This window comes from Carcharhinus amblyrhynchos, chromosome 18, assembly GCF_965287045.1.
Source record: "Carcharhinus amblyrhynchos chromosome 18, sCarAmb.v2.hapA, whole genome shotgun sequence".
Lineage (NCBI taxonomy): Eukaryota > Metazoa > Chordata > Chondrichthyes > Carcharhiniformes > Carcharhinidae > Carcharhinus > Carcharhinus amblyrhynchos.
In genome coordinates this window covers 48,315,641-48,333,594 of record NC_137341.1, presented here as the reverse complement: position 1 = coordinate 48,333,594, position 17,954 = coordinate 48,315,641, and the positions used below count along the sequence as shown (strand labels likewise).

At 45.2% G+C, this 17,954-nt stretch overlaps 1 protein-coding gene across 3 annotated transcripts in view; it reads right to left on the bottom strand.

Annotated features, from left to right (window-relative positions):
• wdr24 (WD repeat domain 24) overlaps positions 1 to 8,814 on the bottom strand; it is a 29,650-nt gene extending 20,836 nt beyond the window's left edge. For 2 of the 3 annotated variants that reach the window (XM_080206972.1, XM_080206974.1), the window contains exons 1-3: positions 8,768 to 8,814; positions 2,180 to 3,029; positions 472 to 649 (exon numbers count right to left, since the gene is read on the bottom strand). In XM_080206972.1, the coding sequence (XP_080063098.1) occupies positions 472 to 649; positions 2,180 to 2,660 (659 nt within the window). In that variant the 5' untranslated portion in view covers positions 2,661 to 3,029; positions 8,768 to 8,814. Of the gene's footprint in view, positions 1 to 471; positions 650 to 2,179; positions 3,030 to 6,540; positions 6,616 to 8,767 lie in introns of those variants that run through there. The other variant, XM_080206973.1, reaches the window with a different exon arrangement.
• Between the last annotated feature and the right edge of the window lie 9,140 nt (positions 8,815 to 17,954).

The window sequence follows — 17,954 nt, the reverse complement described above, 5'->3', positions numbered from 1 at the left end:
GAGAGGGGAGAGATACAAAAGTGTTCAGAGGGGTAATGTTTTCCACACAGAGGGTGGTGAGTGTTTAGGACAAGCTGTCAGAGGTAGTGGTAGAGGCGGGTACAATTTTGTCTTTTAAAAAGCATTTAGATGCTTACATGGGTGTGATGGGTATAGAGGGATATGGGCCAAATGCAGGCAATTGGGATTAGCTTAGGGGATTTTAAAAAAAAAGGGGCAGCGTGGACAAGTTGGGCTGAAGGGCCTGTTTTCATGCTGTAACCCTCTATGACTCTGGTTTGTGATCCCCCTTTGATACACATATTTATGGACACAAACTGATGCCTAGCTACCATTCTGCATGAGCCAAGTTACACTAAAGCTCACTTTAAGATCTTAATGTACTTCAGTTCGGCAAAAGAAGAAAAAATATCAGCCTTATCAGACTCTAAATACAATCACTGAAGGTTGCAAAAGCCTCACCGTACTCACCTATCATCTGGGTGCCAGTCACAGCAGAAGACAGGTCCATTATGTGCTGTGAACATACGCTCATATCTATCTGGCCGTCTCATGTCCCACTGCTGGACATTACCATTTTCAAATGAAGCAGCAAATATGAAATAGTCTTTTACACTGAACTGGACATCCCGGACACTTTCTGACTGACCTACAGAAGATAAAGTTCCACTTACAAGATTACCAAAGTAGGTTCAATTATTACTGCAGTTAACATCTGGCAGGACTTATTGGAACACACAAGTCTTCAGTCATGAGATGAATGTCTTCACTGCAAGACATCCAAGTACCCAACATTATAGAAATTTGAATAGTTCCTACTGCTTGTGGGGTGATGACCTAGAGCTACCCAGGATTAAGTGTCAATCTCAGTTCAGAAACATCACGAGGACAGCTGGTCCAAAATGTGGAAGTTGCAACTGAATGCAGTGGGTTAAGGCTCATTATTGAGCGGGGACAGGGCATCTAATCCACAGAGCAGTTACAAATAAGGACCGATATCAGGGGTTCTCTCATGTGAAAGGTGATCAGTGCGTGGGATGGAATTCTAGCTGCAAAATGGAAGCTTCTCTGAATGGATGGACAGGATGCTCTGAAACCCCTCTTTCATGCATAATTAGCTCACAAACGGTTAGTTATTATAAACCGTCTGCTTTAATTAAACTAATAACCTTCTCTAAAATTTCACAGAATCACTACAGTGCAGAAGAGGCCATTCAGCCCATCAAGTCTGCACTGACTCTGACAGAGCATCTTACCGAGGCCCTCTCCCCGCAACCCCCCCACATTTACCACAGCTAATCCATCTAACCTACACGTCTTTGGATTGTGGGAGAAAATCAGAGCACTCGGAGGAAACCCACACAGGCACGGTGAGAGCATGCAAACTCCACACAGTCACCCGAGACCGGAATTGAACCCGGGTCCTTTGTGGGCAGTACGGTGACATAGTGGTTAGCACTGCTGCCTCACAGCACCAGGGGCTCGGGTTCGATTCCCGGCTCGGGTCATCGTCAGTGTGGAGTTTGCACATTCTCCCCATGTCTGTGTGGGGTTTCATCTGGGTGCTCCGGTTTCCTCCCACAATCCAAAGATGTGCAGGTTAAGTGGACCAGCCAGCTAAATTGCCCCTTAATGTCAGGGGGTCTAGCTAGGGTAAATGCATGGGCTTATGGGAATAGAGCCTGGGTGGGATCGTGGCCGGTACAAGCTCGATGAGCTGAACGACCTCCTTCTGCACTGTAGGATTCTATGATTCAAAGGCACTCGTTATAGGATGGTGGCTGTCTCAAGCTGAGGAAATTGGGGCCTAATGTTACTGCTTTACCATCAGATCACTCATGCTGCTCTTCATGTTTAGATGGTGAAGCAAATCGTGCTCAAACTGGGATGACTTTAGGCACATCTTCAGCTATATTATTTCAGAGAGACACGCCATTATAGTGAAGTAAACCCTGGGCAAACTATTAACCGGTTAGCCACCATTGCTAATATTTCTAAAGCTCATTAAGAGACAGGAAAGCTCATTTCGAAACGATATTCACTTTGGTGGAAAGTTTTCCAAAACAGGAGTAACTGGGCAAGTAAGATTTTTCTACGAACTGCTCACAAACGAATACAGTTTCTTAAACGAACCGAAGGCTTTGACTCTACAGGAATTAGATAATTATATATCCTTTACCAGAGAAGGTGCTCACTGATTCTCTCTTCCGAAGGTCGAAGCATTTCATGTAGCCATCCTGGGAGCCACTCAGAAGCATGTGCACCTCATTGGGGTGGAAGCATACCTTATTGACTGTGCGTTTGTGCTCAGTGAAAAGCTGATCCTGTTTGTTGCGAGATGGTTTGCCCAGGTTCCAGGTCACCACGGCCCCGTTTGTGGCGGCCGTGGCCAGCAGGTTATCGTCCATCTGGTGCCACACCACGTCGGCGCAGCTGAAGTTCAGAGACAGCTTGCGCCCGACCCGCAGGTTGGCCTTCTCCACAAACTGCTCCTCCTCTATGGAGTAGATCTTAAAAATGTTGCGGCCAGCCACCACCACCTGGGCAGCGTCCCTGCACACGCTAATGGCATTGGCGGGTGCGTCAAGGTGGCAGAACATCGTTCGCCCTGTGATGGCTGTGCCACTCAGAGCCGTGGTCACCCGTGCCATCTTCTCCATTGAAAGCACACGGAATCTCTGGCAACGCTGCCAGTGAGGAAAGGGGAGCTGCCGTTACCGATTACTTCAGCTTTGCCAACCCGAAGAATAATATCAGAGCTTTGTGTTTTAAACAACCTCCAATCGGTCCTTATGGACTGGTCGGTTTATCTGAGAACATACACCAATGCGGATCCAGACAGATCTTGAAGCGCGTGAACTGGCATTGTTCTAGTGATACGAACAGTCAAAAATTGGATTAGGTTCCTCAAGTTTAAGGCATTTCACTCAAATACAGTTTCTGTCCGTCAACCGTCGGTGGAATATTTGAAACCATTGACTGTTCCAGACTGGTAAAAACCCAAAACGCACACTGGTTTGGATGAAAATCTGAAATTAAAGAGGAAAAAGAATTAAGGTTGAATCATCAATTAGTAAATCCATTTGGAGATGTGACCACTTTATCATCTCAAGACATACTGCAGCCTTCCAAGCGTCCTTGGGTGGGTCAATGCGTGGATAACTGGCAGGATTTTCCAATCCCTGGCACCTTGTTTTCTGGTGGTGGAGGCAACTTGCCATTAGCTGCCAGCAGGAATGTCCAGTCTCACCAATGTCTATGGAGTGACTTATCTATTGTACCATAGGAAACCCACGGGGGGGGGGGGGGGGGGGGGGGGGCAGGGTCACCTTAAGCAGCACGGGAAGATCCCATCAGTGGGAAGGGTAGAAAAATCTCACCCCATATCACATTGTTATACTATCTGTTTATCTGTCACTCTTAGAAAAATCTAAAGCAAAATCTAAAATATTCTTGGCATACATGCATACTCTTTTTCTCATCATCCCGTGAACACTTTATTGAAGTGATTAGATTGAAAGAGCAGCCATACAGAAAAGGCAAAAATCTATAGAAATTTATTCAGCTCATCGTATCTGCATGTTTCCTTTTCAGAAAGGCAGCAGTTCTGCCGGATATTATTTTGACACGTGTAGTTAGCCAAGTTATATTACCTTATATACTGCCAACACATCTCCAGCACCTCTACTATATTAAAAGACAGTGTAGAATGTAATATGTACTGGAACAGAAAACCAAACGTTTTGACAAAGTGTCATCTGAACTCTAAACATCAGCTCTTTTCTCTCCTTACAGATGCTGCCAGACCTGAGATTTTCCAGCATTTTTTCTTTTGGTTTCAGATTCCAGCATCCACAGTAATTTGCTTTTAAACAGAACACTAATTTGAGATCATAATTCTTTCCACAATAATTTTATTCTGCCATTGCTTGACATGATTAAGTTTTGCTTGGTTAGTGGGTTTCCTCCGGGCGCTCCGGTTTCCTCCCACACCCCAAAGATGTGCTCTTAGGCTGATTTACCAAATTTACACCATTCTCCCCGAATCTGGCTAAGTTAGGGGTTCCATTCGTAGACACGCAGGGTAGAATAGGTGTAGGGTGATGCGGCGGCGCGGGCTCGTTGGGCCGAAGGGCCTGTTTCCCGTGCTGGGTTGTTCTTTGTTCTATCTCAATCACTTTTAGGCCTCTAGTCATCACAGTAACTTTGTTGCAGTGTTAATGTAAATCTACTTGCAACAATAATACATAAACTTTAAACTGAACTAGTGTCAAAGGTTCCCATCCTGTAAGGAAACACACAGGTCTGTAAAGTATCTTCCTCGCAACTTCTTTCCTGACACCTCAAACTGACAGTTAGAGTGTATCATTTTATTCCACTTTTTAAATTGTCAAATGTACAGTTCACACATCCTGGATCAATTAGTACTACTTTCCAAGACAGGTTGTGTTGCTTTTGAACCCGTAATCAAAAATGGCATGCAGTGATTTCCAATGAAGTGTTAAACTGAGGTTCCGATGAACAAAATAAAACATTACTGCCTGCGATGTATCATCTTATTGATACTGTTCCCCTTTGTCTCAAAACATTCAGGGTTAAAAAAATACCGAGAAAATATAACTATGGTTAGCCAAAGAGCAGCACTCATCACCCACTATTATACAGAAGGGGGATGATAAGTAGAATAGAACAAGAGTATCCTGTCTTTAGCAAAGAGTGGACTAGATTTCAATCACTTACGGATTTGCTTTACAAGAGCCACTAAATAGATGCAGTGATCAGACATTTGATTGAACTAATGAAATGGGAGGCGATTCTGAGGCACAAATATCAGCCGGAGTGTTTAAGGTTATTTATTAGTTTTTACTTTTTATTTACTTTTTTAGTTATAAGAATGAAATCAGACAGGATAAGTCTGGATTTAAACAGTACAATCAGGCTAAAATATCTAGCAAAATGAAAAAAAATTGAAAAACGTTATTCCATCCCTAACATGCATAATAATTTTCAAAGAGCGAATTTTCCCAACAGGAATCTAAATATACTATTTTTACTTCAGTTTAGTTTTTATTAATTAGTTTCACAAAAAGGCTTACATTAACATTGTAATGAAGTTACTGTGAAAATCCCCTGGTCACCACACTCTGGCGTCTGTTCAGGAACACTGAGGGAGAATTTAGCATGGCCAATGTACCTAACCAGCACGTCTTTCAGACTGTGGGAGGAAACCAGAGCACCCATTGGAAACCACAGACACGAAGAGAACGTGCAAACTCTACGCAGACAGTGACCCAAGCCAGGAATCGAAGCTGGGTCCCTGGTGCTATGAGTCAGCAGTGCTAACCACTGTGCTACACCAGAATAGTTTTTGAACCCTCTTCTTTGGTTTTTATTTTGTTCATTTAGCATCGACAACAAAATTAAAACAATGGCTACCAATTGTCAGTTTCACCTATTTGAAACCACTCTTCACCTTCCCAATTCAAACTGCAACCTTTACCAGGGCTTTGCCAACACTGGCAAAACTAACACTGTGGCAAAGATCAGACGATTCACAATTACACAACCCTTTCCCAATCCCCTGAGACATCTTGGAACAAACAGGGTCTCGCTATGTATGCTTGCATGCTTCCTTCCACAGGGTTGGGGGCACAGCAGAAATCACACAATTGCAGGAATCCTGTGATGATAACTTCAACACACATGATAAAACAATGACTTTGTGGACAAAAAAATATGCAAGTTGGATGAAAGAAATATGACTGCACTTTCCCAACTACTCAAGCTTTAGTTTCTGATTCAGATACAGAAAGGGACAGAGCTGAAATGGACAGGGTTGGATGTAAAGTAATTTACACTGACTTTAGTGACAAGAATGAGGCAATTTTACATTAAGAATTGTTCATACAACTACAATCATAAGAAGTAAAAATGACCATTTCACAATAAATCAAAATTTAATGAGTTACTTATTTGTCACACACAACTTACTTTACAATTACGAGTTTTATGTTTTGGGACAGTCTTTAATTTGGGGTGAAATGAACAGGTGCGTATAACTGTTCTGAAGTCTGCCTGACAACATGCCTGGGTGAGGGAGTTGTTAAAGATTCAAGGAAGCCCAGACTGTTTTGCTGGGAAGAATGTGCAAGATGTTCACACATGGTGACAAAGATGAAAGTCGGTGTTGGAGTGGTCTTCCAAGTCCTAGAAGGGTGTTGAGGATGTCAGGTTGTGAACAGTTATACTTTAAATTGTCCATTTAATTTGAAGATAGAATAGAATTGAGGGTTTAAAGAATAGCTAATCTGCCTGGATACACAGCCCGTGTGATTCACACAGCCATACGCTATGAGAGGAAAAGGGTTTCTAAGACATCCCATAAACTCACAGACAAATTAGTCGACCAGGATCCAGGAAGTGGGAATAGCTAGAGAAGTCTCTCTAGTTCAGTGCACAGGAATGTCGATGGGAGCTCGCACTCAGATTAAAATAACAAAATTCATGAGGATTTGAAATGAGGCTGAAAGATTCACCTACCTTTCACTGGAAGGGGAATTGCAAGGGGAAACCCATCTCATGATAACTTGTTCTGGGGTTAAAAGTTACCAGACTGGGAAAGAAAAAAAAAAATCAGAAATAAATACTTGGGGGCTAAGAATTCCTCGGGACTTCTGGGAAAAAAAATCAAATCACGATGAAAGGATCAGTGTAAAGTATACATAAGAAGACATGAGGTGGGTTTTTAGTTATGGTTCTCTTTGAAGTTTAAAGTATGATTTGCCTAAAACAACAGTGCTTAATAGGGAGTGTTGGGCTGTTTGTTACAGCAAGTCTAAAAATACAAAATCTTATATTTTGGCAGCACTGTGGTTAACATTGCTGCCTCACAGTGCCAGAGATCTAGGTTCAATTCTGGCCTCGAGTCACTGTCTGCATGCAGTTTGCACATTCTCCAGCCAGCACAATCAAAGACCCCACATGCTCTCTTCCAACTTCTTCTGTCTGGAAAAAGGTACAAAAGTCTTAGGTCGCATACCAACCCCCACCAGGCTTTTAAAAGTACCTACCTCATATTAAGCTGATCTTTCTCTACACCTTATGACTGTAACACTACATTTTGCACCCTGTCCTTTAGTTCTCCACTATGTACTCTATGAATGGTATGCTTTGCACACAAGAAGCAATACTTTTCACTGTCTCCTAACATACGCCCAAAAAACATGCTGGTTAGGTGCATGGGCTATGCTAAATGGGCCAGCTGGAGTACTGTGTGCAGTTTTGGGCGCCGCACCTGCGCAAGGATATTTTGGCCCTGGAGGGAGTGCAGAGGAGGTTTACTAGGCTGATACCGGAGTTGAGGGGATTGAGCTATGAGGAGAGGCTGAATAAACTAGGCTTGTACTCGTTAGAGTTTAGAAGAATGAGGGGAGATCTCATTGAGACGTATAAGATGATGAATGGGATGGATAGGATAGAGGTGGAGAGACTCTTCCCGCTCAAAAAAGACAGTAGGACTAGGGGGCACAGCCTCAAGATAAAGGGGAGGCGGTTTAGAACGGAGTTGAGGAGGAACTTCTTCACTCAAAGGGTGGTGAATCTCTGGAATTCTCTGCCCGTTGAAGTGGTGGAGGCTGCCTCGCTAAATATTTTTAAGAAGCGGGTTGATGGGTTTTTGATAAGAGAAGGGATTAAGGGTTATGGGGAGAGGGCGGGAAAGTGGAACTGAGCCACGACAGATCAGCCATGATCTTATTGAATGGCGGGGCAGGCTCGAAGGGCTAGATGGCCTACTCCTGCTCCTATTTCTTATGTTCTTAAATTCTCCCTCTGTGTACCCGAACAGATGTTGGAGCGTAGCAACGAGGGGATTTTCACAGTAACTTCACTGCAGTGTTCGTGTAAGCATGCTCGTGACAGTAATAAAAAAATTTTAAACTAAAACTTTTTAAAAAAATGACAACAATAAATCAAACCCGATGGACCAAATGGTCTCTTTTCACACTGTTGGCATTCTATGATAAAAGTAAAATACTTTGAAGCAAAAACAGAATATACTGGAAATTCTCAGCAGGTCTGACAGCATCTGTGGGGAGAGAATACAGCCAACATTCCAAGTCTAAATGACCCTTGGTCAGACCTGATGATAGCAGATTTCCTCCTCCTACAAAAGGAGGGTTAATTTTTTTTAAATGACAATCCAGCAGTATCATAATCGAGTCTAGATGACCCTCTTGAACTCCTGAGTTGAAATGCTGGCTCTATTCTCTCCTCACAGATGCTGTCAGACCTGTTGAGATTCTAAAAACCTTTTGCGCCAAATCTCTTTCTCTCTTCTGCCTTGCGCCCTCCCCAGCCCAGCCACTTGGAGCAGAGAACTCCAGCTCCTTCGGAACTGGCCCTGTGTAATCACAACATGGGGAGTTGCAAAGTTCACCGCCTCCCCTCTGACAGCAGCCCCAGTATCCAGTCACAGATTAATAATAAATCCCCCTCACAGATTAATAATAAACATTCCCCCCCCCCTCACAGATTAATGATAACCCCGCTCCTCCATCCCTGCAGCAGTCACGGGGGGTGTCAGCAGTCAGTGGGAATGTCGGCGGGTCCCCCAAGCCGCAGCCCCCCGGGAGGTAGGAATCTGCTACCTACAGCCCCCTCTCCCCCCGCCTCCCTCCCTCATCCCCCTCGCTCTTCATCCGAAAAGTTTTCCCACTTCGCACCCCCTCCCCCCGAGTCACAAACTCAATAAAAAAAACCCTCTCACCTTCCCCGCTTGGCCGCCATGCACCGGAAACCATCCCCTTATCGCTTCCGCCCTCCCTATTTCCCTCCCCGATCCCTTCACAAACGTTCCGCTCTGGGGAAAACCGTTCCCACCCTCAAGCTCCGGGTTATTTAAAAAAAAAATCAACCCCGCTTCCTCCCCTCTCCGCCGGGCTCCCGTCACCCGAACCCGAAGACTCCAACCACCCAAACACTTAGCGAAAGGAGGTGTGAAGGCAATGCCTCTCCCGCCGCCGGGGAAACCCGTTCCCGCTTCCGGTGGAAACTACAAGTCCCGTCAGCCTCGAGCGGCCGCCCCACGTGACACAAACACGATCACGTGGGTGGCCTCCCCCGGTAACTATGGGAACGGCGCAGCCAATCCGCGCCCGGCATGCGCTTCGGGGTGTCCGTGGCGTCAGCGACGGGCGGGCGCGGGAGTGCGCATGCGTTAGACATCCAGCTGGTTACAATGGGTTCCAGCTGGAGCCAATGTTGGGAATGAGCACATTCACTCTAAGTAGCAAGATGCAATTCCTCATATGTATATATGAATGACTCATTCGCCTAAATATTGAAATCGTAGATAAAAACCCACAATACAGTGTGGCTGTTGGGTTTATCATGGACTTGTTAGTCGATGAAGAAATATCCAGCCTAAACCCACCCATCGTACTACACCCAAGGCTAAGGAAACTCAGCATGTCCGCTACCACTCTCACCAATTTTTACAGTTGCAAAAACGCCAGGGACCCGGGTTCGATTCCCATCTTGGGTCAGTATCTATGTGGAGTTTGCACGTTCTCCCCGTGTCTGCGTGGGTTTCCTCCAGTTTCCTCCCGCAGTCCAAAGATGCAGGTTTGGTGGATGGGCCGTGCTAAATTGTCCCTTAGTGTCCAAAGATATCTAGGTTAGGGGGTAAATACGGCATGGTTGCGGGGATAGGGCGGGGTGAGCCTAAGCAAGATGCTCTGTTGCAGAGTCAGTGCAGACTCAGTGGGCTGAATGGCCTCATTCTGTGCTGTCAGGATTCCATGATATTTAAGCATCTTACAGAATTTAACCTGTATTCTTTGAAGCTTTAAGAAATGAAATCTACTGACAAAAGGTTGTATTTGTTTCATAAGTACTAAAAAGAGGCAACATTGTGTCCAAACTAATGGTAATGATATAAAAGATGGCACATGCTGGAAATCTAAAATAAAAGCAGAAAATGCTGTGAATACTCAGCAGGTCGGACAGCATGTGTTTCAAACTTCAATATCAACCATCATGTCATAGATCATAGAATCCCAACAGCACAGAAGGAGGCTTTTCGGCCTATCGAGTCTGTACCGACTCTCTGACAGAGTATCTTACCCAGCCCGTTTCCCCAACCTATCCCCGTAACACCACACATTTAACATGGCTAATCCATCAAACCGACACCTCTTGGTGTATATAAATACACACACACACACAGACACACTCACTCTCTCTCACAAACACACACATGCATGTACAGACACACTCACTCACACATACACAGACACACACTCTCTCTCACACACACACACATACTCTCCCACACACTTCCATTACTCACGCATATACACACACTCACTCACTCACACATACACTCATACAAACATATATTTATACTTGATGGTTCTTTGGGGTGACATGGTGGCACAGTGGTTAGCACTGCTGCCTCATAATGCTAGGGACCCGGGTTCAATTTCTGGCTTAGGTCACTGTTTGTGTGGAGTTTGCACATTCTCCTCGTGTCTGTGTGGGTTTCCTCCCACAGTTCAAAGATGTGGGGATTGGGTGCATTGGCCATGCTAAATTCTCCCCTAGTGTACCTGAACAGGCACCGGAATGTGGTAACTTCATTGGAATGTTAATGTAAGCTTGTGACTAAAATAAATAAACTTTAAACTTACTTTTACAATCACACACAATAGACTACAAAGTGGGAGCATAAATTAAGCCATTTAAAGTTGAGCAAAGTTAAAGGGCTCTTGAAGGTTGGTGACTTGGCTGGCTTCAGGCTGGACTTGATGGTTCTTCTGGGTTTAGTGTCGAGGTAGTTTAAGGATGGAAACGTACAATTTATTTGTTATTCTGGAGACAGCAACTACTGGATTGAGTTCTTTACAAAGGTCTCCACCTGTGGCACATGGATAACCAAATTAGCAAATGTGGTTTAAAACTTGCAAGTTAGATAAAGACATAGAGACAGAGGGGATCCACCTAAGGACTTCCTTCCTCATCATCTCTTTATCTTGTGCCCTGATCTGCAGAGGAAGCAGTGTTTAAACACACAAAGGCTGAGCTGGCTTGTCGCATGATCCTCACTCCAACTGCCCAAGTGAACCAAATATGATCATGCCTGGTGAATTTTGGTTGTCTGGCTTACGTTATTAGATTACAACTGGGCACATTCCTTTCATAGCCAGAGTCTCACTGTCTAAGAGACTGGGTGGGATTTTCCAGAGATTGGGGGTCACCTCAAGACCAGAAAATCCCACCCGAGGTCCATGGACCTTTTCATGGTCTGTTCCCTGCCCTCCACATCTCCCAACCCCCCCCCCCCCCCCCCCCCCCACCCCCAGCCCCTGCCTGCTATGATCCCCATGGCTGGCAGGCTGGGAAAATTCTGCCCACTGTGTCTAATGGTTTACTTTCACCCAGACGAGCGACGTAAGACTCGAATAAGGCACTCACAGGGTGTGTTAAAATGGGCGGCATGGGCTTATAGGGCAGAAGGCCCTGTTCCCCGTGTTGTGCTGGTCTTTGTTCTTTGTTCAGTTGAGTATCCAGTTGATGGGGAATGGAGTGGGAAGTGGCCCCCAGACTCCTTCAAGTCAATTGTTCCTCCTGAGGTTTTGCAAACAGGTTGTCTCCAGTTTTGGGATGTGGAATGTAAAGTGGTGCAAATACTCAGCCGTGTTTCTCCGTGCTTTCAAACCACTGGAATGTGGCCTTATTAATCATTCAATTAATTGTTTACAGCCAGTAAATTAACAAAATTATTTTTTTATAAAGCATGACTTCATACGGGTGGCACGGTAGCACAGTGGTTAGCACTACTGCTTCACAGCTCCAGGCTCCTGGGTTCGATTCCTGGCTCAGGTCATTGTCTGCGTGGAGTTTGCACATTCTCCCCGTGTCTGCGTGGGTTTCCTCCGGGTACTCCAGTTTCCTCCCACAGTCCAAAGATGTGCGGGTTAGGTTGATTGGCCATGCTAAGAAATTGCCCCTTAGTATCCAGAGATGCATAGGTTAGAGGGATTAGTGGGTATACTATGTAGGGATATGGGGGTAGGGCTTGGGTGGGATTGTGTTCGGTGCAGTCTCGATGGGCCGAAGGGCCTCATTCTGCACTGTAAGGTTCTATGATAACAGTATTATAATGCAGTGCCTTACAGCATTGGTCACATTACAGAATCACAGAATACTACAGTGCAGAAGAGGCCCTTCGGCCCATCGAGTCTGCACCAATGCATGGAAGGTCCTGACCTGCCCATCTAATCCCACTTGCCATCACTTGGCCCTTGAATGTTATGATGTGCCAAGTACACATCCAGGTACTTTCTAAAGGATGTGAGGCATCCTGCCTCCACCACCCCCCCCAGGCAGCGCATTCCAGACCCTCACCACCCTCTGGGTAAAAACGTTTTTCCTCAAATCCTCCCTAAACCTCCCACCCCTCACTTTTAACTCATGTCCCCTTGTAACTGACCCTTCAACTGAGAGAATATCCAGGGTGTGTGGGGTCCTTAGTTATGCTGGTTGTTTTGCCAAGGCAGCAGGAAGTGTAGACAGAGTCAATGGATGGGAGGCTGGTTTGGGCCACATTCATGACCCTTTGTAGTTTCTTGCAGTCTTGGGCAGAGCAGGAGCCCATACCAAGCTGTGATACATCCGGAAAGAATGCTTTCCATGGTGCATCTTGTAAAAGTTGATGAGAGTCATAGCTGACATGCCAAATTTCCTTAGTCTCCTCTAGTTGTGGAGACTGTGAATTGGGTTCAGTTTGAATTTGGTTTTTGGAACAAGTGAGGAGATGGATTCGGGCTTGCCCTATTGACTTTGTAACTTCAAGAATAGCGTAAATTTTTTTAAAAGACTCTAATAGCGCTATCACCTATTTTACACCTTTGCACTAACAACAACAATTTGCATTTATAAGGTGCCTTTATCACAATAAAATACTCTGAGGTACTCCACAGGAGCAATATCCAACACTGTGTGACACTGTGTCACAGATCGAGATATCAGGACAGCTGACCAAAAGCTTAGTCGAGGAGGAACTTATTAAAGAGTGTATTAATCTTAGAAAACATTCTTTCTGGTTGTATCACTGCTTGGTATGGCTCCTGCTCTGACCAAGACTGCAAGGAACTACAAAGGATCATGAATGAAGCCCAGTCCATCACGCAAACCAGCCTCCCATCCATTGACTCTGTCTACACTGCCTTGGAAAAGCAACCAGCATAATCTAGGACCCTACACAGCCCATGTCGGGAAAAAGATACAAAAGTCTCAGGTCACATACCAACCGACTCAAGAACAGCTTCTTCCCTGCTACTGTCAGAGTTTTGAATTGATCTACTTTGCACTAAGTTGATCTTTCTCTACACCCTAGCTATGGCTGTAACACTACATTCTGCACTGTCTCCTTTCCTTCTCTGTGAACAGTATGTTTTGTCTGTACAGTGCGCAAGAAACAATACTTTTCACTGTATGTTAATACATGCGACAATAATAAATCAAATCAAGATAAAGGAGTAAAGCGGTCGAGTTGGGAAGAAATCCAGAGCTTTGGATAAAGCAGCTGAAAGCATGGTCACCAGTTGGAGTGATTGAAATTGGGGATGTGCAAGATGCCAGAACTGGAGGAGCGCAGATATCCTGAAGGCTTGTAAGCCTAGGGAAGGGGACAACAATATAGGGGGACGAAACCGCGGCGCGATTCGCAATGAGGGATGAAGATTAAGTTTGGGGCATTGTCAAAATCAGCATTGGGAACGTCTACCCAGACTTTTGCTGAAAAACTAATTAAACTGAACAAACTGAGCGGCAAAGTTAAAGGGACAGACCCTTAAAGGGACACTGTCCTCAACAGAAAACAAATATAAGAACATGAGAAATAGGAGCAGGAGTAGGCCATCTAGCCCCTCGAGCCTGCCCCGCCATTCAATAAGATCATGGCTGATCTGAAGTGGATCAGTTCCAATTTCCCGCTTTCTCCCCATAACCCTTAATTCCCCTGTCTATCAGAAATCTATTTACCCGTGACTTAAATATATTTAGTGAGGTAGCCTCCACCACTTCAACAGGCAGAGAATTCCAGAGATTCACCACCCTTTGAGTGAAGAAGTTCCTCCTCAACTCCGATCTAAACTGCCCCCCCCCCCCCTTATCTTGAGGCTGTGCCCTCTAGTCCTGCTGTCCTTTCTAAGCGGGAAAAATCTCTCTACCTCAACCCTATCCATCCCCTTCATTATCTTATACGTCTCTATAAGATTCCTCCCTCATCCTTCTAAACTTCAATGAGTACAGACCCAGTCTATTTAGTCTCTCTTCATAGGCCAACCCCCTCATCTCCAGTATCAGCCTAGTGAACCTCCTCTGCACTCCCTCCAAGGCCAAAATATCCTTCTGCAAGTGCGGCGACCAAAACTGCACACAGTACTCCAGCTGCGGCCTCACCAGTACCCTGTACAGTTGCAGCAAGACCTCCCTACTTTTATATTCAATCCCCCTCGCTATAAAGGCCAACATTCCATTCACCTTCTTGATCACCTGCTGCACCTGCAGACTGGGTTTTTGCAACTCGTGCACAAGGACCCCCAGGTCCCTCTGCACCGTAGCATGCTGCAGCTTTTCGCCTTTTAAATAATAATCCCTCCTACTATTATTTCTACCAAAGTGGATAACCTCACACTTGCTAACATTATACTCCATCTGCGAGGTCCTCGCCCACTCACTCAGCCTATCCAGATCCCTCTGCAGACTTTCCACACCCTCCGCACAATTTGCTTTTCCACTCATCTTCATGTCATCAGCAAATTTCGTCACCCTACACTCAGCCCCCTCCTCCAGATCATCTATATAAATGGTAAACAGCTGAGGCCCCAGCACCGATCTCTGCGGCACTCCACTAGTCACCAACCGCCAACCAGAATAGCACCCATTGATACCAACTCTCTGCTTCCTATTAGACAGCCAATCCTCTATCCACGCTAACACCTTACCCCCAACTCCGTGCACCCTAACCTTCTGTAGCAACCTTTTGTGAGGCACCTTATCAAACGCCTTTTGGAAATCTAAAAACACCACATCCACCGGTTCCCCTCTGTCTACCGGTCTAGTCACATCCTCATAGAAATCCAATAAACTCGTCAAACACGACTTCCCCTTAACAAATCCATGCTGCATCTGTTCGATCAAACCATTCTTTTTTAGGTGTCTCGCTATTTCTTCTTTAATGACGGATCCTAGCATTTTTCCAACCACAGACGTTAAACTAACCGGCCTATAATTCCCTGCCTTTTGTCTGCTACCTTTTTTAAACAGCGGCGTAACATTAGCCATTTTCTAATCTTCTGGCACTTCCCCGGAGTCCAGCGAATTTTGATAAATAATTACTAAGGCATCTGCTATCACCTCTGCCATTTCTTTCAGAACCCTGGGATGCATTCCATCTGGTCCTGGGGACTTGTCCACCTTCAGTCCCATTAGTCTGTCAAGCACTACCTCTCTAGTGATAGTAATCGCATTTAGGCCGTCATCTCCTACCATCCTTCTATCTTTAATGTCCAGCAAACTATTCGTGTCTCCTCCGTGAAGCCTCAGCCATTTCCTCATCGCCTACCACTAAATCCCCCCCTCATCCTCCAAGAGTCCAACATTCACTCTAGCCAGCTTCTTCTTCTTTATATATTTGTAAAAACTTTTACTGTCATTTTTTATATTTAGTGCTAGTTTAGCTTCATAGTCTATCTTTCCTTTCTTTATCACCTACTTAGTCATTCTTTGTTGATTTTTAAATCTTTCCCAATCTTCTAATCGCCCACTACTTTTAGCCATGCTGAACGCATCAGCTTTTAATTTTATCCTCTCCTTCATTTCCTTCGATAACCATGGCTGGTTATCCCTTCTCCTACAATCCTTCTTTACCATCGGAAAATATTTCTGTTGAGCACTGAAAAAAATCAAGCTTAAGACGTCAAACTAACATGTGATTCTGCTTGTGCACTGTAGGGATTCTATCAGTGGCATGGTGACACATGGTTAGCATTGCTGCCTCACAGCACCAAGGAACCAAGTTCGATTACCGGCTTGGGTCACCGTCTATGCAGAGTCTGCATGTTCTCCCCGTGTCTGAGTGGGTTCTCTCTGTGTGCTCTGCTTTCCTCCCACAGTACAAAAGACACACTGGTTGGTGCATTGGCCATGCAAACTTTTCCCTCAGTGAACCTGAACAGGTGTTGGAGTGGGGCGATTAGGTGATTTTCACAGTAACTTCATTGCAATGTTAATATAAGCCTACTTGTGACGAATAAATAAATGACAAAAAAAAACTATGATTCTATGAACTGCGTGGAAGATGTGTCCTGATCTGGGGCAGAGGGCGGAGGGGGCTGGGGGGTTGGGGGGGGGCAGAACCTAAAATAAAGGATCAACCTGCAAACGTCTCCTCACAACAACATTTTGGTTGGTACAACATTTTGATACCAACAGCTTGGTTCCTGCTCTGCCCAAGACCGCAAGGAACTACAAAAGATCGTGAATGTAGCCCAATCCATCACGCAAACCAGTCTCCCATCCACTGACTCTGTCTACACTTCCCACTGCCTCGGCAAAGCAGCCAACATAATTAAAGGACCCCGTGTACCCCGGACATTCTCTCATCCATTTTCTTCCATTGGGAAAAAGTTACAAAAGTCTGAGGTCACGTACCAACCAACTCAAGAACAGCTTCTTCCCCGCTGCTGTCAGACTTTTGAATGGACCCACCTCGCATTAAGTTGATCTTTCTCTACACCTTAGCTATGACTGTAACACTACACTCTGCACTCTCTCCTTTCCTTCTCTATGAACGGCGTGCTTAGTCTGTAAAAGCGCACAAGAAAAAGTCTCACAACACCAGGTTAAAGTCCAGCAGGTTTATTTGGTAACAAACGCCAGTGACTTTAATCTGGGGTTGCGAGACTTCTTACTGCGTTTACCCCAACCCAATGCCAGCATCCCCACATCAAGCGTACAAGAAACAATACTTTTCACTGCATGTTAATACATGTGACAATAATAAATCAAATCAAATGAAAATAATTTAACCTCTCTTCCTTTAGTCTCAGAATTTACACTGTGCCCTTACACACTTTGCCCTTAGAGTAACTGCAGAATGAGAGCAGAAAATGCTGGAGGCAGCAGTTCAGTGAAGAGACAGACAATCTATGCCCACTATATAACACTCTGACACAGTGCTGGGTGTTGCCAACCGCTCGCTGAATGTGCCATCTTCAGCCTGTCCTAGACAGATTCTCCCCTGCTGCCTATAGGAATGGTACAGTCGTTCAATGTCCCGTTCAAATGCAGATTTCATTCTTCATTCTTAATTTAGAAAGTTGCCCTTTATTTGTGTCCGCATTCCGCCGGTGCTGGAACCCTCTTTCTATGTATTCAGTTGTGTGATCACTGCAGGAGAGATTGTGCAGTTTCAGGACAACCCCGGGGTGATGGCTTCTCCTTTGAAGGTTCATTCTGGGCTTTTGGATGCAGAGTAAGAAACCCCACATCCCTCGGTCTGCGGATTAGTGTGAAGCCGGGTAGGGCATTGTCCTGGGTGCTGAGGGCTTGGAATTACTATAAGTGCCTTTCAGTTAAGAAGATGGTCCCCCCAACCCCCAATTTTGTCCACCCAGTTTTCACACTGGGGATCCTGGCAGCCGCAGTCTGGAGTGGGGTTTACAGAAGCGCAGGAGAACACTGCAGAGCCGGAATCCGGGTTAAGGATTGGAGTTCACATCAGTAAACCTTCGGGATAAACCATGAGGTTTGAAGGGCAGAGGGACAAAATTGGGGAAGTACAGCCAGGGGCTGTGCAGTGCAGCATGCTCGAAGCCAATTGATCTCATTTAAAAGGCTGGTGCATGTTAGCTGGGCTCATAGTTCATTCATTTTCGTGCAAGGAG